A 26,859-nucleotide genomic window follows, 5' to 3' on the forward strand; every position below is an offset into this window, starting at 1 on the left:
ACACACACACATATATATATTGAAAATGTTTGTGTATATACCTGTGTTAATGGAATCCACCCAATTTTTTATTTGTTGCTGAATCCCTGATTTGTATTTGAACGAGAACCAGGATCGGCTACTTAGCATATATCTGACACTTCTGGGAGGTATCGGTGATGTAGTGCTAAGTTCACCTCCAAAGTTCAGTGTCCCATTGATTGAAAGCATAAAGATTGTTCTTAGTGACTCCTCAAAACCCAAATCAATCCTGTAATAGCAGGGACCTTATTTTGGATGCTTTTGCCATATTCCGTACAGTTAAACTTGGGTGTATTATCATCTTGCAAATAGATACCATGAATCCGAGAAATGTCACAACAGGGCTTACCAGCCTTCATGCTAGTTGCAGAAGTGTGAAACTCATTATTGATTGAGCTACATACAGATGAAAGTTCTAATCAGTCCCAGCTGACACTATTTTCTTGGCAGCTGATTCACTGAAATCATGTTAGATGCTGCTTCAGAGCTGTGAAACTCAGCTGCAAAACAAGATATATTCTTGCATATTGAAACATTTTGGGACAAAACCAAGTCAGCACCTGTTTCTTCTTAATGCAACTGTTCAGCATTGGCATATAATAATGGAAACTGTGAGCCACTGTCATATCAGTGCTCAGGGTGACTTATATGACTCATTATATTGAAGAAATATACATACCCCAAGGTCTATGGCAGACAGAGAGATGAGTAATATAATAAATTAATTATTTGCTCAATATATTCAAGATGTATGGAATTATTTGTTTGTTAGCTCTCATGTGAAATTTCAATTCAAGTCTGATGCTATGTATTAAGCTTCTGCAATGTCTATGACGATTGCTTTATCAATGTTATGATCTGCATTGTTGAATTTTTTTCTATATTTTCAAAACTTCTCCCTGTTTTAACAGTCATCCCCTGCAACCCGCTTTAAAATGGTCCAAAAGTACCCCTGTACCAGAAATGCATCCTGCTGTCCCATGCCTTCCCCCTCCATCCCCTAAAAAGTGGCCCAAAAGTACCCCCATACCAAAAACACGTCCTGCAGTCCTCCTCCCAAAAACTCAGTGGAGCATAGCTTGTTTTGAGTATATTTTTTTTCAGAAAATGAAAATAATATTTATATTAAATATTCTGCTCTTAGGATTTTTTCAATGTTACCCCAGTACTAGGGTACATTGGGACGCGGGGAAAATGGACCTCATTTTCGGGAGGGCTAGGGGACGGTAGGGGGACGATGGCAAGGGGAGGATGGGGCAGGGAAGGGTGTTGTATAGTATACACATAAAACTTGGAATGCTACTTATGAAATGATGTTTTAGTAGAAACATAGAAAAATTGCAACATGAGCTAGAACTATTGAACATTCAACATAGTAAGATATTACATACTCAATAGTAACATTCAAAAATAAAAAATCAAATAGAAATTCAAGTACCCATCCCAGTAGCGGCATGGTTGCGGAATGATGAAGGTGGGGTTACTTGGGTACTCAAGCACCCGGTGCGAGGACATCTCGGAGACGAGTACTTAGAAATTTTGGGGGTGCGAAGGGGGGTGTGAGTCCCTGTGTTACACAAATTTTTTTCTAGGTTTATCCTTTTGGTGTATTTTTTTCAGAATATCTCAGCTACCTATGAATCTATGCTAGTTGACATTACTAGTTATAGAAAATAATTCTTCTAGACATAAATGATGAACAAATTATATTTTTTTGCATTTTTATTTTTATAGTTTTTATTTCTAAAGAACATGAGATTATTATTAGAATATTATAATGTTTCTTTAATGGTCATCTTAGTTAGTCTTTAGTATATTAGGTAGTTTCTATTTTTGTCTTTAGTTCACAATTGTTTCTTTTAGAAACATTGTCTTTGTAAACCTATATAAAGATTTTACATCTCCTTTGTTTAATACAAACACAACAACATTGATTTACCATAACATTATCAAAGCAGGTCAATGGGATTTCATAAAATTTGGTGGATATTTTAAGGGAAATTTGAACCTCTTTTGGTTTTGAATTTTTTGCAAAAATTTGCTTTTCAATTTTTAGAAATAAATTTCGTTAGAGGTATTTTATGAAACTTTTGTGATTTGTCTTCGAGGATTTTTGTTGGAAATCGCAAACTTGGTTAAGGGTTTTTATCTCACGATTTCTTGGTTGCAGCAAAAATCTCTGATTTTTGAGGGTTGCATTTACTCACATGTACTTGCATGTTGCTTGTATGTGCTGGTTTACCATGCAAAGTCTCATGTTTTACTGCCTTTAAAATATTCCTAAGCTGTCGGTTTGGATTCCGATACGGATGGTTCGAGATTCAAGTTCGAAATTTGTCCAGTTTTCTTTTGGATTGGGTTCGGATTCATTTTGGGTTCATTTGTACAAAAACATGTGTTTTAAAAAAAAAAATGTATGTGTGTATATATATGCAACAACAAATATTTCCATACATCACTATGCTAATAGAAAAGCAACAGCAAAATACTCCACCATATCTATGTTTCAGTTCAATAGGATATTAATTGCATCATTTAGCCATGCATACAACATGATACACTTGCTTGGTCACATGCATGGAACATACTTTCATATCAAGGGAATAGTTTGAGAATGAAAGGAATTGTCAAAAGATAAGTTTAGTTATTTGAATTTTTATTTTGTATTGGTTAGAGGGATTTTGACCAATTGGTTAGAGGATTTCTAACCAAGTTAGATCAGGAGTTGAGATTCAAATTTTAAGCCCTGGATCCAAAGATATCACATCTTTTTTAAAGAAATTCCTCTAAAATTGTCAATTTGAATATCACCTATTTTCAATTTGGATTTCCTCTATAAGAAAACACTTTGAAAAGGTCTAAAAAAATGTTTTGAGACTAAATTCAGCCTAGGTTTGGCCACTGGACAGCAAACTCTTCATAATTCGTTGCAAATTCAACCTGGGTTCCTCTAACAGAATTTGTAGCAAATTTATAGCTCTGCAGGCGAATTTGGAACAAGCAAATTTGGAGAGAATTTGACAAGGACCAGACTTTGTGCATAATTGAACCAGACTTTTGAGGGTTGCTGGAGAGAATTTGGTAACTTGGAAAATTCTAATGGGTTTTCATAATTATTCCGTTAAAAAAATTCTGATGGGTTTCTATAATTTTTTGCTTAAAAATTTCTGCTCTTGTAATTCACAAAGTTGCATGGGATTCATTTGTGGGTTTATAGGTTTTTCCTCAAAAATTATCAATTGGGTTTTACCGTTTTTCCTAAAAAATGAAGCTTTGTAGTGTTTGATTTTGATTGATTTTCACTTTAGAAATCATGCTGGTTTTGATCAATTTTCACCTAAAAAATCATGTTTGGTTTTTCTGATTTTCTTCTAAAATATCATGGCTTTTTGTAGTTTGTTTTAGAGCATCATGCTCATTTGCAAAGTTTGGAGTGTTTGCCAACTTTTCCATAACATCGTGCTTGTTGTTCTCAATGTTTGTCTCTTTCTTCAGGGAAGAGCAGCTTCTTTATCCAACATCAGGTAGATGTTTTGTGATGAGTTTTGATCAGATGTTTTGCCGATTCTAGGAGAGTTGTGGCAAACTCATGTCAATGGCAAAGTCAGTGGTAGGCTTTTGTCCCATTTTGTAGAGCATTCTGAAGAAGGGGGCACCCTTCTCAGTTCTTTTTTGGACACATTTTGACTTCTTGGGCATTGACATTTTGTAGATCCAAGGAGGGTGTTAGCAGCAACAAAATGTTTTGAAGAATGTGTGACCAAAAGACAACAATTAGACAATGACCATTAAGGCAGGGTATTAGAATATTTTAATGTTTCTTTAATGGTCATCTTAGTTAGTCTTTAGTTTATTAGGTAGTTTCTATTTTCGTCTTTAGTTCATGATGGTTTTTTTTAGAAACATCGTCTTTGTAAATCTATATGAGGACTTTGCATCTCCACAACAACATTGATTCACCATAACAAGTATCTTTACCTATCCTTGACATTTGTTATGCCAATATCTGATGTGATGAATCATGGTTCAGTTTCCTTTGGCTCAAGTTAGTATGTATAGATTTGTTAGTAGCTATATCCTCCATCAACTACGAATATAGAGGACAGCTACAAGGACTGGTGCTCTCTCTCTCTCTCTCTCTCTCTCTCTCTCTCTCTCTCTCTCACCTCATAGCCTAGGCCCAGCTACAACCCTCCACATTGTCACCCACACACATACATAAAGGTGAAGTGAAAATAATGGGAAACTTTAGAACTGCCTCTTCCACAAAGAAAACAGAGGAAATAATTGGAACTCTGTTTTGGGCCTTTGCATGCTAAATTACTTTAGAGGACAGACCCTCTTTTGCAAAGCTGCAACCTAGATCTTCTGCAGGTTGAAAATGGTACACAACCTGCAAGTTGCCTCCGTAATATCTTATTCCATTTAGATTCTTGCGAAATGGTTCCAAATTATTGGGTGGGTTGTGGCACTCTTCAGGGTTATTGTTCAGAACTTCAGATGGTATCCATAAGTGTTGACTGTATCTTAATTTCACCCTAAATTGTATTTTTTCTGTATATGCTGCATGAGTTTCACAATATCAGTATCCAAGTATGGTGACATATATTGTTGTCGATATGCCTAAATGTGTTTTAGTAATCCCGATTCATTTTGCATCATAGCTTCTCTCTGTATGCAGCATAAACTTTTCAAGAAAGGACTCTCAGTATGATGACCATCATGTTGTTGTTCTGAAATTTTACTGTTTATTTTATTTTTAATTTTTGTATGCATTAGATACATGAAATTTATGTGTCTAAGAAATATATTGCGTTTGTTTTGCAGGAGCTATATAGTGGTAGTAATGATCGACAAATTCTAATATGGTCTCCTCCTGCTGTGATTACTCTTGAAGAGGTACTTCTCTCTATATAGACTTGACCTTTTGACCTCTATTTTAACCCAATCTTTTTGGGTCAAGTGTATTTTGTGTTTTGTGAGAGATGTGACTTATGAGTCTGATCAAAGACCTAATCTTTTAAGAATTTACTATTCAGAAATGAAATAACAAAACAACGACAACCATCATTTATTAGCTTTACACACAGTATTGTATGGACAGAACTGAAAACCATAGTAATGAACTTAAACATGGTGAATAATGAAGAAGCTGATTTTAGACTTAGAATCAATGAAAATACTCGAAGAATAGCTACCTCAGAAAAATCAGGTCACGAGTGAGTGAGGGGGATGGGTGAGTAAAAAGAGTGAAGAAAGGTCACAAGTAATTTTTTTAGCCTTATTTGAATTTCTTTAACACTGTTTGAACTTCTAAGTGTATTTTGTGTTGTCGGACAGATGTGACTGACAAGTCTGATCAAAGACCTAAAGTGACCTTTTGAGCTTCATTTATTTTATTGTTTGTTTTTGTTTAAGTGTACTTTTTGTTATCAGACGGATGAGATCTCTAATCTGATCAGTGTGCACAGACTAATGAGTCCTGCTATCAAGCTTCATGACTTCGCAAGTTGAGGCTGTAAATTGTTGATCTCTATTATAATACTTGATTTTCTGTGGAAATCAGGCATGCAAATCTTTTAGGATTTTATAAATGAAATGATAAAGTAACTGCAACTACAGGGCATTATGGAGAATAGGAGATAATGCTTTTAAGCATGGTAGTCACAAGACTTCGGGACACCACAAGTTCTTGACAAGATCATTTTTGACATGGACTTGGATTGGTGAAAATTCAGCCAAACCCGGGAAATAAAAATATGCATTAAATAACTCTTTGATTTAATGTTCAGAAAACAACCCGTTCTTAGTATGAATGAAGGAATGATTTTAATAACGTCCACGAGGCCAAAGCAGCTTCTAAGACCCACAAGCTAGCACACACCCTGTAATGTCCACACTATTATGGTTAGCTTGGGACAAATATTACCTGCAACTCAAATGTCAATATTAAACAAGAACTAGTCTAAATGTACTATTCTACCCTCTATCTTAATCCCAAACCTTAAAGATCTCTGAAGATCGGGATTAATAACCCTCATAAAGATCTTTGGGTCCTGAATGATATATTGTTGAATCTAGTACCATCATCAGTTATTTCTTTGTCTTCTCTAGAGTGCTCTCTCTAAGGTTTTTCCTAGAAGAGGTAACCTTTGTGCAAGGCCCTTATCACATATGCATATGTTGACACCAATTGAATATTTCGGTCATAATATCTTCCTCATCTAGCCATTTATACAAGGTTATATCGACCTTTCGCATTGGCACTATTAGCCATTTATACAAAGGTTGTACTAAGCTCCCGCATTGGCACTATGAGACTCCATTAATCCCAACTTAGCCATACTTATAGAGATGATCCCAATCCCTACATTGACACTTAGTCATTTATATATAGTTGAGCACAATCCCTATACTAGCACTATCAGAGTTTAATCCATTATTGTTATATATATATATACCTTTATGATGTCTTTACCGCCTTTTAGAGCTGCCCACTTCTCACATTAAATATATGCCAAGAGGTATGCTGTTATATCTCTTTCGTTATCTTTTTCGTTTTTCTCCTTCTGATACAATTCATCTTTTGATTTTCCTATTCAGTGTTAATTTATAAAGCTTGTTTTGTTTGTCATCTATGTCCTTATGAAAAGTCACAACCCTCCATAATCACAATCCTTCCAAAAAAGACAAAACCGTTCATAATCACAATCCTTTCAAAAAAGTCACAACCCTTCATAATCACATTCCTTTCGAAAAGTCATAACACTTCATAATTATAATCTTTTTAAAGAGTCGCAACCCTTCGAAGAGTCACATCCTTTCATCATTGAAACCATTTGAAAAAGTCACTTTTTGTTTTTTTCTCATTCGTTTCTTCTTCCTTTAATCCTTCTTTAACTTCTATCTTCTCCTCTCCTTAATTTGAAGGAGTCATATCTCTTGACTTTTTCAATAGATTGTTAATTTATATTATTCTATTTATTTACTCATTTATTATTGAATTCCATTTAGAAATATAACATAGTTTCTACAATATTCTCTCTTGCATTTAATTTTATTTATTTTGTTCATTCATTATAATTTTATTTTTATTTAATAATTTAAATCTTATTTGTTGGTTATAGATCATATTTGCTATTATTTATATTATATTGACATTTTAAAATTAGTTCTTATTTTTATATTTTAATATATCATTTTATTATCATCATTTTTTAATAGTATTGTATTATCATATTATTATTAAAATTTTGTCTTAAAATGGGGACATGACAGTCCACCCTTCCTCAAATTGCCTGTCCTCAAGCAATTAGATAATTTCTTCTATTGAAATGAAATATGTATGTCTTTTAATCGAAATTCTTAGGTGGTTCTTTTGACCTCCAATCTTTATTGGCTTTTTAATTTTAGTTTTTAATATGAATTATTCTCCTATATCCTCTTTTACCCTACAAGATGGCATGATCATGCTCTAATACCACTGTAATGTCCACACTATTAGAGTTAGCTTGGGACAAATATTACTTGCAACATAAATGTCAGAATTGAACAATAACAAGTCTAAATGTACTATTCTACCCTCTTTCTTAACTCCAAACCTTAAAGCTGACTCAAGATTGGGATTAATAACCCTCATGAGGATCTCAAGGTCCTAAATGATATATCATTAGTTCTAGTACCATCCTCGATCATTTCTCTGTCTTCTCTAGAGTGCTCCCTCTAAGGTTCTTCCTAGAAGAGGTAACCTTTGTCTAGGGCCCTTATTACATATGCATATGTTGACATCATTAAACTATTCTGGCTGTAATATCTTCCTCATCTAGCCATTTATATAGGGTTATATTGACCTTTCACACTGAGACTTTTAGCCATTAATATGGAGGTTGTACTAACCATAGTTCTGAGAATCGCGGCAATTCACGCAATTCACGTGATTCAGCAATTCAATTCAAGCCAAACAATTTTTTGTGAATCAGTGAATCGAGTCAGCGATAAAGGATTTATGAAATAAGTTACTAAATTTCAAGGGTTTTTTTAATTTGCCGATTCATGGCTGATTTGATTCCAATTCATGGCTGATTCACAATTTGATTCGGCCTTGCCAATTCTGATTCTTGTTACTTTGGTACTAACCTCCCGCATTAACACTATAATGTATCATTCTATCTAGCCATTTGTAGTGGAATTGTATTGTCCTCTCACACTAACGTTATTAGCTATTTATATGGAGGATATACAAATCTCTGGCACTGACGCTATGAGACTCCATTAATCCCAACTTAGCCATTTATATAGAGATGATCCTAATTCCTACACTAGCACTTAACCATTTATGTAGAGTTGAGCACAATCCCTATACTGGCACTATGGGAGTTTAATATATTATTTCTTTATATTCATTTAATGAACATAATATCAAATTTTAAATATTCATCCAGTTGTTATTCTTTTTGGATTGATAATAATCTATTCATAATACACATACACAGATATATATAGACACACACACACACAAAGAAAGCTATAAATATATATCATACCTTATATACCTACCTTTATGACATCTTCACCACCATTTAGAGTTGCCTTGCTTTTCATGTTAAATATATGCCAAGAGGTATACAATTTTATCTCTTTAGTTACCTTTTTCTATTTTCTCCTTTCAATACCATTTTTGTTTATATTCAATGTTGTTTACAGTTTTATAAATCTTGTTTTATTTGTCATCTTTGTCCTTCTAAAAAGTCACAACCTTCATAATCACATTCCTTTCGAAAACTGACAACACTTCATAATTACAATCTTTTTGAAGAGTCACAACTATTTATAATTACAACCCTTTGAAGAGTTGCATCCTTTCATCATTGCAACCATTTGAAAAACTCACTTCTTTTTTGGCTTTTCATTCCTTTCCTCTTTCATTAATCCTTCTTTAACTTCTATCTTTTCTTCTTCATTCTTTTCTATATCTTAATTTGAAGGAGTTCCATCTGCTTATTACATATCTCAACTTTTCATTAGATTTAGTTAATTTATATTATTTACTTATTTAGTTTATGTTTATTATCATTAATTATTAAATTTTGTTTAGAAAGGTAACATATTTTCTACAATATTCTCTCTTGTTTATAATTTTATTTAGTTTACTTATTTTAAATATTATTTATTGATAAATAGATCACATATGTTATTATTCATATTATAATAATATTTTAAAAATATTTCTTATTTTTTATATTTTAATATATGATTTAACTATCATTTGATAGTTGTATTATCTAAATATCATTAAAATTCAATCTTGAAATGGGTACATGACACACCTCCAGAAAAGAGGAAGAGAACCTAAGCAAGTTGTAACTTCTTGACTAACTTGTCTTTTTGCCGATGGATTTTGATATTGAGGTTTGCAGTTTTTCCTAACTCTTTTTTCCTTAAATATGTGGTTGAAATTGCCTTCTAAATTCCCCACATACCCGGATCTTATGTCATTTTACATCGACCACTCCATGACAAAATGGTGCTCCATCTCAATAGCCCCCATGTCATAAAATAGGCTTGTCCTGTTTTCCCATTCCTCTTTTGGCACATTCCATCTCTACCCATTTCACCTCTCAATTGGCCTATAAGCATTTTTGCTCATCATTTAATATTTGCTCCTATATACACTTTTTCCTCATGATTTGTTGTGGGATTAAATTCCTTGAATAATAAGATTTTTTCCGTCCCTTGGGCCTTGTCCATATGATCAAATTTTTTTACAAAAAAACTTTTTTGTTTCTTCATTACTTCCCAGACACCCTTGATTGTTAACATCCCATTTTTCATCCACTTGTCGGTTTTCTTCATCGACATGCCTTTTCTCCTATCTAGCCTTTTGTCAGTGACTTAAGCCAACGGTGGCTTTCCATACCTTCAGTTTTGTTTAGGTAACTTAGCAGTTGAACCATTGCAACGACTTCTAAGGGGAAGGAGTCAGCTTCTACCAATAAGATCTCATTGTAATACCCCAAAATTGGCTCATTACCATCATCACCAATTTTGGTCTATTTTGATCAACCCTAAAGTCCTATTTCATTAGGCAATTCTCATTTTGATTGTCATTACTTGACTTAATTGTCAAATGCAGAAAACCCTAAATCTGCATTAATCAAGACATCTACTTAATTCCTAAGTATTGACTCGTATTAGTCACATTAAACCTATTTGATTGAGATTTAATTTAATTCAAAGTTTCTATACTTTAATTAAATTAAATTATATCCTAAGACTAATGCACTAAGGAATTAAAATATTTAATTTAATAATTATGCCCACTTTAATTAATTGAATGTGATTATTCAATTAAATAGAAAAGGCATTTATGAGGTCATGTCTCACTTATTAAATTAAATAATTTCAAAATCCTCTCTTCAGTTCTAAAATGGAAACTCTGAGTGAACTACCTCTCAAAATTGGAATCAATCCAGTTAACTTGCTCTCACACTTATTACAATTTCAGTTAACTACTTATCACACTTAGATCTGAAATAGTTAACTTGACCTGCACGAAGAAGTTTCCATCTTAACTGAATCTTTTGTCTAATCCCGACCGTTGATCTGAGTTGATCTCGACTGTTGATGGATTCCAGGAATTCTATTTAAAGGGCTCTCAATCCCTCATTACAGAGGTTGAATGGAATTAGTATTGAATCTCTGCTGAATCGTGCACTCACTCACTCACTCATTATTAGCATAAGCTTTCATTTCTTAGATTAAATATCATATAGCTTTAATATGCATACATATAATTTAGTTTCTTTTATATGTTCTTAGAGTAATTGCATATCTCATATAGAACAATTGCATTCAATATAGACTTAATTGCACTCAAAATCCTTCATTCTAGAATGATTTGGTTGCCTGCATCTCAACTTTGAGAGCATAAATAGGCAAAATCCTTCTAGATAGAAGGCAACAGGTCGCACTGTCGGACCTCTTGGATGAACTATCCCATGTTCATTCTAGGATGAATCCGCAGGTAAGGACCACGTTGAAGTGTGTGTGAGGTTTAGAGGGCCATAAATTCACGCATACACTCATAACGTATAGTTGTTTTGATTTTGAGGGTGATCATGATAAAGTGTTATTGTATTCTTTCAACCTGTCTCCATTTCTGATCCGACATGCTGCTACCCCTAAATTCCCACCCGTACAGTGGAGTAATGGGTCAATGAATAAAAAACCACTTCGGTCTTTTTTATTTTTTTTGGCTGTCTGACAGATGAGATTTTCTAGTCTGATCATTGTGCCCAGACTTGCTAGCCCTGCTAAACCTGGCAAATCAAGTCTGCAGACTTGCTGCTGGTGCCTCACTTTAGGACTTGGTAGTACTCGTAGTATGTGCAAATTCCAACACTCTGTTTAAAACTACCATGTTAAAAAGTTACTGTGTGAAGGTAACTTGGTAATATCTTTTGTCCTTTTCTTCATTTCTGTAGTTCGTGAGGTTCTTCAAATGTGTCAGAATGTGACATGTTGACATTTGCAAAAAATGAGAATTTAGCCTTCAACTTTGTATAAACTGAAATGTCTGCCCACCTTTACCTGCCTTAGTTTATTTGCAATAAGAATCTAGCTCAAGGTTTACCTAACTGTGTGTGTGATGGGATTACTCTGACTGTATCACTTTGCTATACACAATAAATATCTAATAATGATTTAGAACAGATATGAATTTCACATCAAAACTTAGTCATGGAAATATATATAGGCAAAGCTCAAAATGTTTGGTATTTTCTTTTTTTGTTTTATTTAAATGCATTAGTTCTCCTGGTACTATATCTTGAGTAGAAGCTTCTTTTTTAAATATAGCTGTTGCAATAGCCCACAGCTGTAGTGCATTCTGTTGGTGGGTTTATGTTTACAAGTGAATTCCAAGTTCAATTGCTGTGTAAAGCCCTAGGAGTGCCTATAATGGTGTAAACTTTTGGATGTATCATCTTGTTCAACAGAATATGTAACATAATTACAATTTGTAAATTGTTGTGTGTTAATATCACCATTTTTTTCAATTTAAAATGAAGTACATAGTATGTCTGGTAGAATGCATATATTTGAGCATATTTGGAGCCTTAGATGAATATTTCCTGATGTGTGTGTTGGAGAATTGATATGCAGGATGAGACACCTTCAAGGGGATCTGCATCTTTATTTGATGAAGACAACTGGAGTGACTGAACAGTTGCATTGTTCAACAATGTGAAGATTGATATTGTGAGGATCCTCACTAAATAAAGTTTTGTTTCGTTGTGTACATTCTCCTCTCTAGCTCCTGCTCCAGTCTTTTGCCTACTTATTACTCCTGACAGTACTACAGGATCTTTGCGGATTTTTAACATCGGTCATTTGTAAACAAACATATGCTTTCCACCCACTTTTTGAGTGAGTTTGTATATATTTTTGTTAATTTAAATTGGTGTTGGATCAACTACTGCACCTGCTATCCATGGGAAAACTGTTTCTGGACATCCATGGCACTGTTTAAGCCTTTGATTCTTGAGCTGGACTGTAACATATGCTAAGCACTAAAACTTGTAGGAGATTGATTTATTTGAGGTTGAGGGAGTTATATAAGATGCATGATGTTTTAAAATATTGTCTTTATTTTCCTAGTCGACCACACTTCACCATTGCAATGGATGAATTTCCATGCAGTTTTATGTATGTTTCCTTGACATAAATGAATATTTACACATTCCAAATTGTTGCTAATTGATGAAATAGACCGGGGCCAGCCACACCACCTGTTTTGTTCATGTTAACTCTTATCAGCAATAGTGGCTTGTAGACTGATTTGGTAGATATCTAAGTAGCTGATCTTGGTTCTAGTTTGGACTCTGAGTCGGATTTGGGTGTCGTGGGTATAGACAGACATTTAAAAAATATATATGTATATACAAATGTATGTATGTATTTTCATAGATTCATACATGTAACATGTTCAATTTTCGTTCATCGCTCGTTACGATTTAGTGTTCAATGTTCATTCACTGATGTACAATAATCATAATGCAAATTAATGTGTATTTCAAATATTTTATGGGCCAATTCTAATTAATGAAAAACATCAGCTTATACTTCACAGCACAAGGTCCAATGCAAACCTTTAATCAGTTGAGACATCTGACAAAATTTCAATATGTTCAATACTTCAACGCTTATCAAAACCATGTTTCAAATCTCCATTTTTGCCACAGCACAAGAATGATTTTGTAGAACAAACCCCTGTGCCAAAATGATGGCTTAGAAAGAGATTTCGAGTTCCATCAAAGATTAAAGGGAGCAAAGATCAATGCATATCAACAACCAAGATTTGAACCACAAATCAACTGTCTTTTGAACAGAAATTCACTGCAGCAAACCACTGAAAGGACAACATGCCAGCTTCCATTAAAGTGCTAAAACCTGTGACATGTGAGGAAGGCAAGAATGGATAGAATAGATAGCCCAAGGACTGTCTAAATAGAATCTATATCTAATTCTAAAACTCAACTTTTGTTATTGAGATAATAAGCAGATGAGAGCACTCTTAACCCTATTCCTTGACCTTTGTTGCAAATATTATGAAATGGTCTGTGTTCAGAGAAGAGTAACAAAGGTATAACTAATTAGATGCTGGTTAATACATTATAACTGACCTAAAGCATACAAGAAATACAAAGTTCAAAGATGCTACTTACAAATCATTGTTCGCAGAAATAATTAATGTAAATTAATATACATATATTTAGCTTTTTAGATTTAAAAATAATGTAAATTTGGCATTTGGGGACCCTTTTTGGGCACCCACAGCCGTGGATTCCTATGGGTCATTAGTGTTGAATTTACGAGCAATGCAAATGTAATAGCACTACCTATATTGTATGTGTTTTCCAAAAACGACGATCTTTTGCAGTTATATTGAGAATAAGCGAAGGAGAGACATGCCCCTTTATGGGTCATGTCTATTCATTATTATATGATTAATATAGTGACAATTATGTATATGTATATGTATATGCATAATATCTCGAGTCATTATTATATTGATCTCTCTCTCTCTCTCTCTCTCTCTCTCTCACACACACACACACACATTGTATGAGTTAAGTATATACATACATATCATAAATACTAAATATATATACATATCTTCACGAGTTTTGACTTGATGTGTATCTAATTGAAGCTACGATACACTAACACTCCCTCCTAGCAAGGGAGGATAAACACAGGGTTAGATATTACCTCAATGTAATATCAAGTTGGCATAATGAAGATCATCTTTGATCAGAAGATACCCACCATTTAGAGATCATCTGATGCTATTAGGAGTAATGGCCTCAAAATATCAAGTCTTATGATATTCACCAAGTACTCTGAGTAATAGTCTCCTAAATATCAAGTCACATAATATTCACCAAATACTCAAAATGTCCATAAGGTATGTGCACATGTATCCTCAATAATACTTACCATAGGAACTTTATAGTCATGGCATGTTTAAGAAAACTAATCCATGGTGTAAGATATATCCTATCATAATCTGCTTAGATATCATAAGATATCCATCATAATAGAAGACTAAGTTATTGTAAGATCGTCTCACCTTTCAATAACTTCTACAAATGTAAGTGATAATCATTTGGAAATCGTCACTTCCTCATGATGTGCATAGGGGGGAGACTTATTAAAATCATGCAGTTACACAACATCAAAAGTTTACTTTTAGTCACCATAGATACCCTCATGTGATGTTTGTTATGACATCCACCATAAATCATATCAAAGAATAAGGGGTTTCACCTCAAACTTCTCTCCTCGAGAAGAATGTTTTACAAGGGAGTGCACTTTGAACTTCTCCTTCACGAAGAAACACTAACCTTTTGACCTCCTCATCCAATGCTACTACTAATGAAATGTCAAACTCCCTTGGAACTTGATACCAACTTTGCTAACCTCATTCAAGGTTATCTGTGATGGATTTTCACTCGTTTTGAATATCAATCTTCTGAGCCCTTCATCTAATGTTGCCTTTGATGAAGTGTCAGACTATGTCTAGATTTGATATCAATGTTCATTTTCCTGCAAGAACATCCCTGGAGAGAAAGGAAAAGATAAAGACAAATAGCTTGTAATACACATCGAAATACAAATAAGAAAGACTTTAGAGAGTAGATAAATGAAACACTTAAGAATAATAAATACTTATCTATACAAGTTGTTCTAATAAAGGTCCATATGCATCGTTTCAAAAAATACCTCTGTATAAGAATTTGTCAAATATTGGAAATGGAGCATTGATTATTGTGATCTCCAATATCTTATATGTATACTACATATACATACATATTTTTACTAATTTTGACTCAATAGTATTTATCTAAAACTAGATTACATCAACGATTCTGAATTCATGTCCATAATTCTAGAGTGATCTAGAAAGAATTCGGATCCAGATCACACCGGAATCAGGATCCGAGGCATGTATGAGGGATCCAATATCTAAGATATATGTCTCACTCCACTAGTGAACATAATTGATAGCAATACTTTTTTACTTCCACGAGAACTATTTATATTCCTCTGGGTGTATATCTGATTGTTTCACTCATCGAATCAGTTTCACTTTGCATATCTACACCTTGATCATGTTGAAAGACCAAGTTGAGCATTAAGCATATTTTGGTATACTGAATTTATACGGCACTAATTGCTTTCAAATGCTATAGGGTTACCTTGGGTGGCATATGGTAGTTCTCTCCTACAATGGCCAACAATTTTCCCTGATCGAAAATTGGCATTGGATTTGTAATTGATGTTGTGTCGTATAGCTGTGAGTCAAATGAGAAATCTTAAAACCGTTGAAATTAATTCCTTTCTTGGTGACCTCACAAATCGTTGAAGAAATTATATTTCTTGGGCATTTCTGACCACTTCAGAAAGTGAAAATATTTTCAGTTTCTTGAGAAAAACAAGGAAAAATAATTGGGAGCTTAAAAAAACGTCAGAGAAAACAAAAGAATAAGAATACAAAATAACTAATTGCATAGAGTTTAAGTGAAAATATACACCACGCTTATTAATGATATTCAAAATATAAATCACTTCAACATTAATAGTAAGTCAGTGTAGTAGAATGGCAATGAACTCTAATGCCATAAAGTTCAAAAAAATGGCAACTGTTGACTAACCATTATACTTAACCATCTAGTCTTGAAGAGTATTCCATACCCATATTGGCAACAAGAGTGTTACAATTTAAACAGTGGTATTTTAGCAGGCATTTCAGGACATACATACCCTGTCTGAACAAAATTGTTTTATCGTGATCGCCGATGTTTCGTATCATCTAATGACAGAAATAAAGATGCTTATATTAAATGATAACAAACACTAGTGAAGACTAAGCCGATTAAGAATGAATACACATCACTAATACTATTTACAGAAGATATATGCATCTATGAGTTTGACTAAAAACACTATACAATTGAATTCTAATAGCAATATTACAACTAATAGAATTCTAATAGCAATATTACAACTAATAGAATAATTATGTCAAAAAGACAATAATGATGAAACTATGCCTATGCCGATGATACATATCAGTATGCTAATCAATATTGATACATATCACAGTAAGAACAGAACGCTATGATCAGTGATAATGAAGGAGGATAGTTAAGACAGTAATGATGAAACTATGGCGATCAAAATTGACACGAATCACAATAATAACTGAAAGTTGTGATCAGTGATAGAAGGATAGTTATGTCAAAAGACAATAATGATAACAATTTCATGTGATGCAACATTATTGTGAACACCATTCTCATGAAACATAGGTTCATGAATTTGACCCAAGAACAATATAATTGACTTCAAATGACAATATCATACTTATTTGATAATAGTCTGTGTTTCCTTAAAACATTTATTAAAGATTGATGAGATTGTAGACATCATCAAACCATACTTAGTAAATTATTTCGATGTGATTTGAAGAGAATTAAAAAATACCCTACATACACATACTTATTGCATCTCTCTGGTGGTCACCCATCCCCATACTACCCTAGTTTAGGCTCATTTAATTTCAAACTTTTCTCCATGGTTAAGTCCACTTGCTTGCAACTTCATTGCAAAACCTCATGATCAAATCATTAGAAAGCCCCTTGAACTCGTCATTTTTTTATTATTAAAATGTTAAGAACAAAACATTGATGGGTTTAGAATTTATTTTTAATTTTTTAATTATTTCATTTATTGCATATATGTATAGTCGATTTTTGTAATGAATAAAAAAATTTATGGTGCTACTTATATGATAATTTTTCATATATAAAAATTGTAATTTGTTTTGAAACATTCAATGAATCAGAAAAGATTTTGCACATGTAAATTTCAATAATAGAAATTGTAAATTATTTTTGAAATTTCAGTAATAGAAATTGTAAATTATTTTGAAATTTGAATTTTAAACTCAAATTCTTTCTTTTTCATTGAAAACTTTTAATTGCTTTTATCCTTAACTATAAGATCAAAATTTAAAACATAACAAAAAAATAGTAAAGTAAAACCTCCAAAAATAATAATCTAAAAACATAACAAAATGAAGAACTTGAAACTTAAAGATAATATTTTAAAAAACTAAAAGATAATATTTTTTTGCCATTCATTACTTCTAATTGCTTTTACTGATAAGCTTTATTATTTTGATTCTAGTTGAAATATATCTAAAACATATAAAAAATAAATAAAATAGAATCTTCAAAAATAATAATTTAAAAAATAATAAATCATGAAATAGTTTGAAAAACAGTTAAAACATACATATGTTAATTTCAAGGTTCAATTTTTTTTTGATAGGTAACATTTGTATTATACTAATAAAAAGAGATACATAGTTATGGTATGTCTAAATGGTTTTCAGCCTATATTACCCCTGCCCTGACCATACATATAGCATTAGACAAAAATTCAAAGTATGAACACTTTGACAAAGATAAAACCACCCAACCCAATCGCCATATCCGTTGTCTGTTATTCCTTGAACCAACACACAACTTCCTCACGAGTGAAAGTTGGAGTTGAGTGCTCATCCAACACTGAATTCCCTTGCCTCCACCGGTGGTGTTTTCCATTGCCCTCCCCCTCTTCAACTAACAACAGGGCATCAACCCAAACTCCTTTTGATGTGGATGCACCTTCCTTAAGGTGGCATTTCTTTGCAATTTGGTGGCGAATTTGTTGTCCAAGACAAGCGTGCTCTTCCTTGGCATGGCCTTCATAAAGCCTCGTTCATGCTCCTCTGATGCCCAAATGTGCTTAGTTAGAAACTCCACTATCATTTTCCACCCCTATTCTGCTTTGGGGATATGAATGCCTTGCAGATTTGAGGATAGCCACACCACTAGTGGTTGAATAGAAGATTCCCCTCCACTAATTAGCCTCCAAGGCTCAATTCCCATCTCAATACTGACACCCATAACAACTCTCTCAATTATGTTTCCAGTCCCTTAGACCCTTGTTGGTCTCTTGTTAGACATTAATAAATTTATCTTATCTTATCTTATCCAACCCTAGAAGCCATTACCTATCCACACATGCAACAACAACCTAGCTGTCCTCTTCTTTCGATTTCCCCACCATCAACACGAGCTCAACAAACATCGACGCCACATCCATATTTGATCTCCTCTTCTAGAATGCATCTAGATATTCTAGCCCTAACATTTGCTAAACACCCTCCAGAAAGGCTAGGTCGTCATAGACAAAAATATATTTAAGACATCGTGTGGTAATTTGGCCTTCATAAATCTACATTTGAGAATCTAAGCCGAGAGCACAATTTGCCTTCATTTATGTCACAATGGAAAACAAATGACCTTGACCTGCCTTCCAACTGAATATATCTGCCTTAGAACTCTTTGGAACGAAGTACCAAAGCAAACCAACACTCCAATTGACATGCGCGAGGGATACATTGGTAGATTGGAAATCTCTGCTTACCGTGGAATAATTTAATGTCATCAGAAGTGACACTCATGATGCCTTTCCCTTAAACCACCTAGTTTTAATTTTCATGAGTAAATTAATGTGTCTAATGGCCAAAATAGTGCTCTCTTTATTCTAATCCAAGGTGCCAAAAGTCCTCAAAGATTTCATTTTGTGGACCCAATACTACATTGGCACTTATATTGGCTAACATATCCACCACTCTATTCACTTCCTGAAATGAATGAGAAACCTTAAAATCATTGAAATCCAAAAGCAATTCTTTGATTTGTTGTATACTTTGATCCTAGTGTCATGCCTCCATCTTTCCTCTTAGTACCATTTATGATGATCTCTGAATCACCTTTTAAATGAATTCATTTACAACCAATTTTTGCTCCTAAGCTTAGAGCCTCCTTGGTTGTAGAACATTCTGCAGTATTATTTGTTCCATCCTGCAAACGTTCGGCTGCAAACACGAGAATGTTGCCCTTGTGGTCTCTTGCCACACACCCACACCCTGAAATAGTCGAGTTTCCCCTAGTTGCCCTGTCAAAGTTAATCTTAATCCAACCATCCTCTAGAGGTGTCTAGAATTCCTTTTCCCTCTTCACAGTTAGATTAACCCCAACATGCTCATGAACAGGCCAAGACTTAATAGATGAGAAGCCAGATTATATATGAGCATCATGCCTAGTATAAGTTGAGTATTGAGCACTATGTGCTGACGATGTTAATGATATTAATTATGTTATCACCCTCTCAAGCCTTTGCCCAAACCTCTACCATTCTTCTTCCTTATCTTGGAAAATCCTTGTATTCCTCTCTTTCTAGAGCTCCTACAAGGTTGTAGACGAAATGATCCTCCATGCTGACCTAAACAATTATTTGTTCTTCTTTGTTGGCCAAGCTTCCAACCAACCATTTAAAGTGGAGGTTAGTGGACTTGCCCATCCAAGTTTTGATTTTATCATATCCCACGCCTTTTGTGCAAAACTGCAATGAGTAGAAGATGGTCTATAGTTTCTTCCTCCCTTTTATACAAGGGGCATCTATGATGCAGGAGCATCTTGCATGGAAAAATTATTGAAAAAAAAAAAAATTGAAAAAAAAAAATTGGAAAAAAAAAAAAAATCTGGAGGAGAGAGAAAGAGACGAAAATTAGAGGAGAAATAATAAAAATAATAAAACAGAGAAAAAAGGAGAAAAGAAAGGAAAAGGGGATTTCTATTTTCGAGGTGCATAGGTGGCATAATAGAAAAAAAATAAAAATAAATGGTTGTCATTCCATTTATTGAGGTGTGTGGGAAGAATTCTAGAAAATTATGGATAGTGTAGAAAGTTGTGGATGTTGTAGAAGGTTATGGAAGTTGTAGAAAGTTGTGGATATTGTGTAGGTGGAATTCTAGAAGGTTGTGGATAAGTCATGCATTGGGTGGTAAGTGCCTATTTAAGCAAGGCATATGAGCATTTCTAAATCAATCTTGAAAAGTGGAAGCTCGAGGAGTAGAAGCTCAAGAAGGAGAAGCTTGAAAAGTGGAAGCTTGAGAAGGAGAAGCTCGGGAAGTAGAAGCTTTGGAAGGAAAGCTTGGAAAGGTGAAAGTTGTGGAAGGTGAAGCTTGGAAAGCTTGGAAGGCTTCAAGGTGTGAAAGAGAAGGAGGAAGTAAAGAGTGAGTTTTCCTGAGTCTATGGACAGAGCGCCGAATGTGAGGCAGTTTATAGCAGGATTATGGTGGAGTTGTGAGTGTAGACAGAGCGCCGAATGTGAGGCAGTTTACACTTGGATCTTGGATAAGGTTGGAGAAGAGCTAGTGACTGCGGTTTAGAAACAAGGAGGTTGCTTGGTGGCTTGCGAGTACAAGTTGAAATCTCAGAGGTTTCTACCAGAGTGTGGATCTGGACTAGCTTGGGTTTGGATTGGATCTTGAGAGATCTTGTTGCATTCTTTGTCATGAGTTGGTAAGGGTGGTGTGGCCCTTTGTCAGTGGTATCAGAGCGTACCTTCGTCAGTGGTATCAGTGTGTACCTTCATCAATCTAAAAGGGCCTTGGAACCCCATTTTTTGCAATCTCTCTCCAGAGAGAATTTTTTCATTGCCTACCAACCATGTGAAGGCTCCTGCCTTGGGAAGGCATGCACTATCCCAACACAAATTGTGTTCCAATGGAATATGATTATGAATGCCTTCAAGGATCTGATATCCTAATTTGTATGTATGTTTACCATTCTTGGAGTTGCTTTGTATCAACGGGTCTCTGCTCTCGGAAGATACTAAAATTCTTTCCTTGAAAATCTATTGGAAACTTAGTTTGTCTATTGGATTTAGATTTAACTTAGATGGATCTTTTCACTATCCTTGTGTTACTTTGTCATCAACTGGAATCTCAATGAAATCTTTAACTTTGTGCACACAATGTTGCCTAGTAATTTCAACTAGTTGCTCTAAGACTCTTGAATTGTCTACTTGGAGGCCCCCATCCTAGGACTCACTCCAAAAATTTGCCTACTCCCCATTCTCAATTTTCTATGTCAGGCGGTCTGTGATTATATATCTACACTCCAATAGGAAATTACAAATAGCAGAGCCCCATGGTGGATCTACCATTGTCAGAATGTGATCATCCTCCATGTTGTCAAGATATTTTGCTCAGAGAATCTTTATCCATCTTTGGCTACCTACACTAAAGATATGCCAGACTAGTTTGGCTCCAAGAGAAAGGTCGAGGAAAGACCAATCCCTAATCCCTACACCCCCCTTTCCTCTTGGTTTGAAAACTTTTGACTACGCCATGAGAGGGACCTTCTCACCTTCCTTTACCCCATTCCATAGGAATTTTCTCATACTTTGCACAATTTTATGAATGATTTTCTTTGGGATTTTGAAGCAAGCCATAAAGTAAACTAGCAAGGTCGATATGACTGCTCTTAGCATAGTAATTCTTCTTGCCAAAGTTAACCATTGTCCCTTCCAGCTCTCCATTCTCTTCCTACAATCTTCAATCAACTTTTCCCAGATGTGCCCTTTACCTGCCCTGCCAAAGAGAGGCATGCCTAAAAATCTCCCTGAAAGTGTGCCAATTCTTACTCCAAAAAACTCTGCTATTGCCCTCTGTGACCCCATTTCAGTATTGAAGAAATAAATTTCTGATTTCTCCCTGTTGACGAATTTCCCTAAGGCCTTACTATATTCAATCAAAACCTATTGCATACTTTTTGCCTCCCCATCGAGGCTTCCCCCAAAAAACAAGTGTCATCCACAAATTGAGAGTGGGTGGAAGCCTCAATACCCTAAGTAATTAGAATGCCCTTCCATGATCCTTGGGCCCTCTTTCTATATATAGATCTACCTAGGGCTTCCACCAAGATAATAAACAAAAATGGAGACAACGGATCTCCCTAGCGAATTCTTCTGCTAGTACAAAAGAACCCTTGAGGGCTGTCATTCACTAAAACTAAAGCTTTGAAATCTAAGATCATGCTCTTGATCCATTTCAACCAACCTTCGTCGAAACTAAACCTCCTTAAAAATTCAATAAGAAAGCTCTTGTCATAAGCTTTTCGAATGTCCAATTTGAGCATCATTTCCATTTCCTTACTCTTCCTTACAGAATGAATTGCCTCATGGGCTACAATGATGTCGTCCACAATACTTCTATTCGAGGTGAAGCCACTTTTCTCTAAGGAGATGACAGAGTCTAACAACAACTTCAACCTATTTGCAACAATTTTTGTAATAATATTATAAACTATATTGCAAAGTGAAATGGGCCTGAATTCCTCATAAATAGTCAGGTGAGCTTTCATTGGGATGAGAGCGATCAACATATTGTTAAAATATTTCAAAATAAAACCTGCACTTCTTGATTCTTCCACCACTTCCAGTAATTCATTCTTTAGAAGCTCCCAAAAATTTTCGTAGAAGAAGGCCTGGAAGCCATATTGTCTAAGAGCCTTATCGACACCAAGCCCAAACATCGTAACTTTTAATTCATTCATCTTGATTGGTTCCAAAAGAATTTTATTGTCTTCTTCTAAAATAGTGTGTGGGATTACACCAAAAATCCTCTCCTATGCCCTACTCCTATCTAGCTGGTACTCCTTCCACTATTCCTCAAAGAAGACGACAACCTTCTTGTTGATGTTGTCTATATCCTCCACAAGAACTCCCTGTTGGTTTTCTATGGATAGCATATGGTTAACATAGTGTCTAATCTTCATCAAACTATGAAAATACTTAGTGTTTCTATCCCCAACTTTTAGCCAATTCTCCCTTGACTTTTTTCTTAAAGAAGATTTCCTCCCTTTTTAACACTTCCTCGTAAGTACCCAATAAATCTTTCTCCCTTTTGAAGTCAACATCATCCCTCCCTGTACACAAAAATTTTCTATTTAAAGCTGCAAGGTTAGCCTCAATACCTGCCCTCACTTGAAAGATGTTTCTGAAATGTGTCTTATTCCACTCCTTGAGCATGGCCTTAAGGTGTCTAAGCTTAGAGAAAAATCAGAAGGCTACATTGCCTTCAACAAGTGGGGCACTAGCTCACCAATTAAGAGCTTTATTGAAGAATCCTTCCTCTCTAAACCACATTATTAAATTGAACGGACACCTAATTGGTATGCCATCATTATAAACCACCATAGAGATCAGGTAATGGTTAGAGCTTGACAATTCCAGAATTCTTCCTTCAAAAACAATAGGTAATGATGCCCTTCCTTCTATTTGTCCATGTAAAATAACTGCCTTTAGTAGGTACTTCCTAGAGCATATTACTTTGTATGAAAAGAAAAAAGTCTTCCTGAACAAAACCCAAAGAGGAAGCTCCTCTCTTTTTATCCACTGAAATCAAAGTAGCATTGAAATCACCTGTGATCACCCTAGGCTCATTGCCTAGAGGCACATAAAGAAAAAATATCCCCCCAAACCACCTTTTTCTCCTTTAATTTGGTGGGCACATACACATTGATCAAAACTCCTGAGAAGTTTATTGCTAGTGAAGAAAACTTAAAATCCTTCCAATATATTGCCTTCACCATGGGTTCTCCCTTAAGGAGTCTTGGATTCAAGAGTATGCCCAAACCACTAGAAGCATTGACCGCCTCTACAAAGAAACTTGACCATTTATGTCTAACCCCAAAAACCTTCACAACCTAGTCTACTTCCATCTTTGTTTCCTATATGCATACATTATCAGCTTTTTCTTGATCAAGGGATCACTTGATCAAGCATCTTTTTTCAGGAGCATTGCAGCCCCTAATATTCCACATAAGGAATTTCATGGTTTCCCATGAGAGACAATGTCCCTCCCAAATCTCAAGCGGGTTTGACCTTGCGTATTTCCTGTGTCTACTAATAATTCCAAATTGTTTTTCCTACCTTTTTCTTTTGTGTTCCTCCTGACAAGTTTTTATCCTTAATTGATTTAGTTTGTGAGATTGTGCACATATCTAAAATCCCTAGGCCTTCCTCTTTCACCAAATCACCAACTCCCAACCTTTCCTCAAACTTAGGGATTCCCCTAAGATAGGAAACCACCATTTTAGTGGGTGAGGAGAGAGCCTCGTTCCCACCTTCAACCTCATTAACCTTCGATTGCTCAGAAAGATTATGCAAAGAAGTCAGTGCTAGCCCCTCCCCCTCTTCTTGTTCACCCATTAAGAAATATGCTTGTTCGTCCATCCTATTCTCATTTACCTTTGATAAATCTTCTTGAGCAACCATCAAAATAGACTCCCTATTGACACCCTACATTTCTAGAATGGTGTTGTCTGCTCTTGGACAATCAGGTTCCACCATAACCCTGTTAACAACACCTTCCTCTACCAACACACAAATCATTTCAAGATCCATTCCAAGGTTCGAGTAGGTCTCTATTGTCACATCAACCCAGATAGGTTCCTCTCCTACAGTACCTAAAGGGCCAGGATCCATGCTTAACTCCATAAACCCTTTCTCCAACCACACCTTTCCTTTCTTTTTTGCATTATATTCTTCCTCTGAGTGTCCCCAAATCTTGGAGTATTTGCATCAGCTGATCACTTTCTCGATCTTTATCTCCTGCCACCAATAACCTTCAGTCGTTCCAATCTCAATAGAATGAGGGAGCAAAGGATAAGGTTTCCACATAATACAAATCCTAGCATACTGGATAAAGTCTTTCTGTTCAATGGCTTCATCCACTTTAATGAATGAACCCAACCTATCCCCTATCAATTTTAAAATATATGTGTTCCAATATTCATGATGGAGATTGTACAACCTAATCTAGATCAGCACTTTCTCCACCTTAGCTTGTTTAGGATTGAAGTTAGGAACCCAATCTTTAATGAAGAAACCCACTCCTTCCATCAGAAAGGGTTTGTGAAACATAAACCTAGTTTTCTCGTGCTTGGATTCCATTATGATTAGAAAGAATCCATTAGTTAGAATCTAAATCATCATCTACAGTCCCCAGGTATTTGCAATCCATTGTTTCATCTTAGCCAAGGGTGGCCATCCTTCCCCCCACTTCATAAATAAATCCCTTTAACTCAACATAGAAACTGTGGTTTTCCATTCCTCGGAATCAATTCAAATGTTGATTGCCTTATTGTTTACTATCTTTGGGGTGTCCTTTGTTAAGTAAACTGCTTTTGATTTCCCATTAACATCCCTTCTAATCCATCTCTCTATGTCTCCTGTCATCCTGGCCTTAGTGGGAAAAAAATTCTTTTGATGGATGGGACCCTCATTTGTGTGTCATTGATCATCTCTCTAGATCTCCTTACATCCTTCACATTTTTCAATCTGAAACTTGGGTGGTTTCGATGGAAACCTGAACCCATTTTGTTGATCTCTGCCATGTTGTAATCAATGTCTTCCTCCAAGATCTTGGAACCCTGGTTTCCACCACCTCTCTGCCATCTCCTTGGGAAATGTATTTCAAGGTTAAATTTCATTAGGGCTTCCATCTTCTATTAATTTTAAAATGTAATTTTTAAATTAAAAATATTTTATCAATCAATACACAAGCACAAGCAATGCCTATTTCTTATTAATATATAGATTACATTTTTTTTTAATAGTAAAAAAACTATATTTAATAATACATTATGTAGACTTCTACATCCCCTTAGTACTGCACAATCGCCTTCGGTGTTTGGACTTATATCAACCCATTGCTCTATTCGGCTACCATGTATCACTTCAAACACTTGCTTCAATGAAGCCTGACAATGCATTTCAAGGAATTTTCCTCCCCATACAAAATTCTATGACTAATGGATTTTCTAGACACTTGTAACAAACTGTAATTAATCTAAGACCATCTTGACCAAGGGTTATTCTATAAGACCTTGACAAACTTATAATTTGAAAGAGGCTGGAAATATTGGACTCTAGTTGAATAGGGAAAGAAATATATTGAGAACAATATATTGAGGTTGCATCATTCTATTTCTTTGATAATAATACCCTATGGCTTGTAGTCCAAGGGTGTTATTGTAGCATATTATTTTTGGGGCATTCTCTCTCACCCTTTTGTTTCTAGTAAATGACGAGGGTTGTGTATTTGGTGCCTTTTTTTTTATTAGACTATATTGCATGTGCTAAACTCTTATAGGTATGTTTTAGTCTGGATATGTTTTCTACAATATGTTTGTTAGGAATACAATTTCTAGGAAGTGATGTCTCCTCTTTGGACCTTTATGCGAGCTATTTATATCTTTAAATAAACAAGGTCTTATACCATGTCTCTTATGAGAATAATTGCAATTGTTTTAAGAGTTGTAATACCCCAAAATTGGCTCATTGCCATTATACAAATTCTGGTCTAT

General features: G+C 34.8%; 1 protein-coding gene across 6 annotated transcripts in view; it reads left to right on the forward strand.

Annotated features, from left to right (window-relative positions):
- ATCSA-1 (Transducin/WD40 repeat-like superfamily protein) overlaps positions 1-12,658 on the forward strand; it is a 133,838-nt gene extending 121,180 nt beyond the window's left edge. For all 6 annotated transcript variants that reach the window (XM_089803862.1, XM_089803858.1, XM_089803863.1 and 3 more), the window contains 2 exons: positions 4,849-4,920; positions 12,184-12,658. In XM_089803862.1, the coding sequence (XP_089659988.1) occupies positions 4,849-4,920; positions 12,184-12,243 (132 nt within the window). In that variant the 3' untranslated portion in view covers positions 12,244-12,658. The remainder of the gene's footprint in view (positions 1-4,848; positions 4,921-12,183) is intronic.
- The last annotated feature ends 14,201 nt before the right edge of the window (positions 12,659-26,859 follow it).

The sequence above is a fragment of the Cupressus sempervirens genome, chromosome 10 (assembly GCF_028749045.1).
Source record: "Cupressus sempervirens isolate cs-2001-9-10 chromosome 10, ASM2874904v1, whole genome shotgun sequence".
NCBI lineage: Eukaryota > Viridiplantae > Streptophyta > Pinopsida > Cupressales > Cupressaceae > Cupressus > Cupressus sempervirens.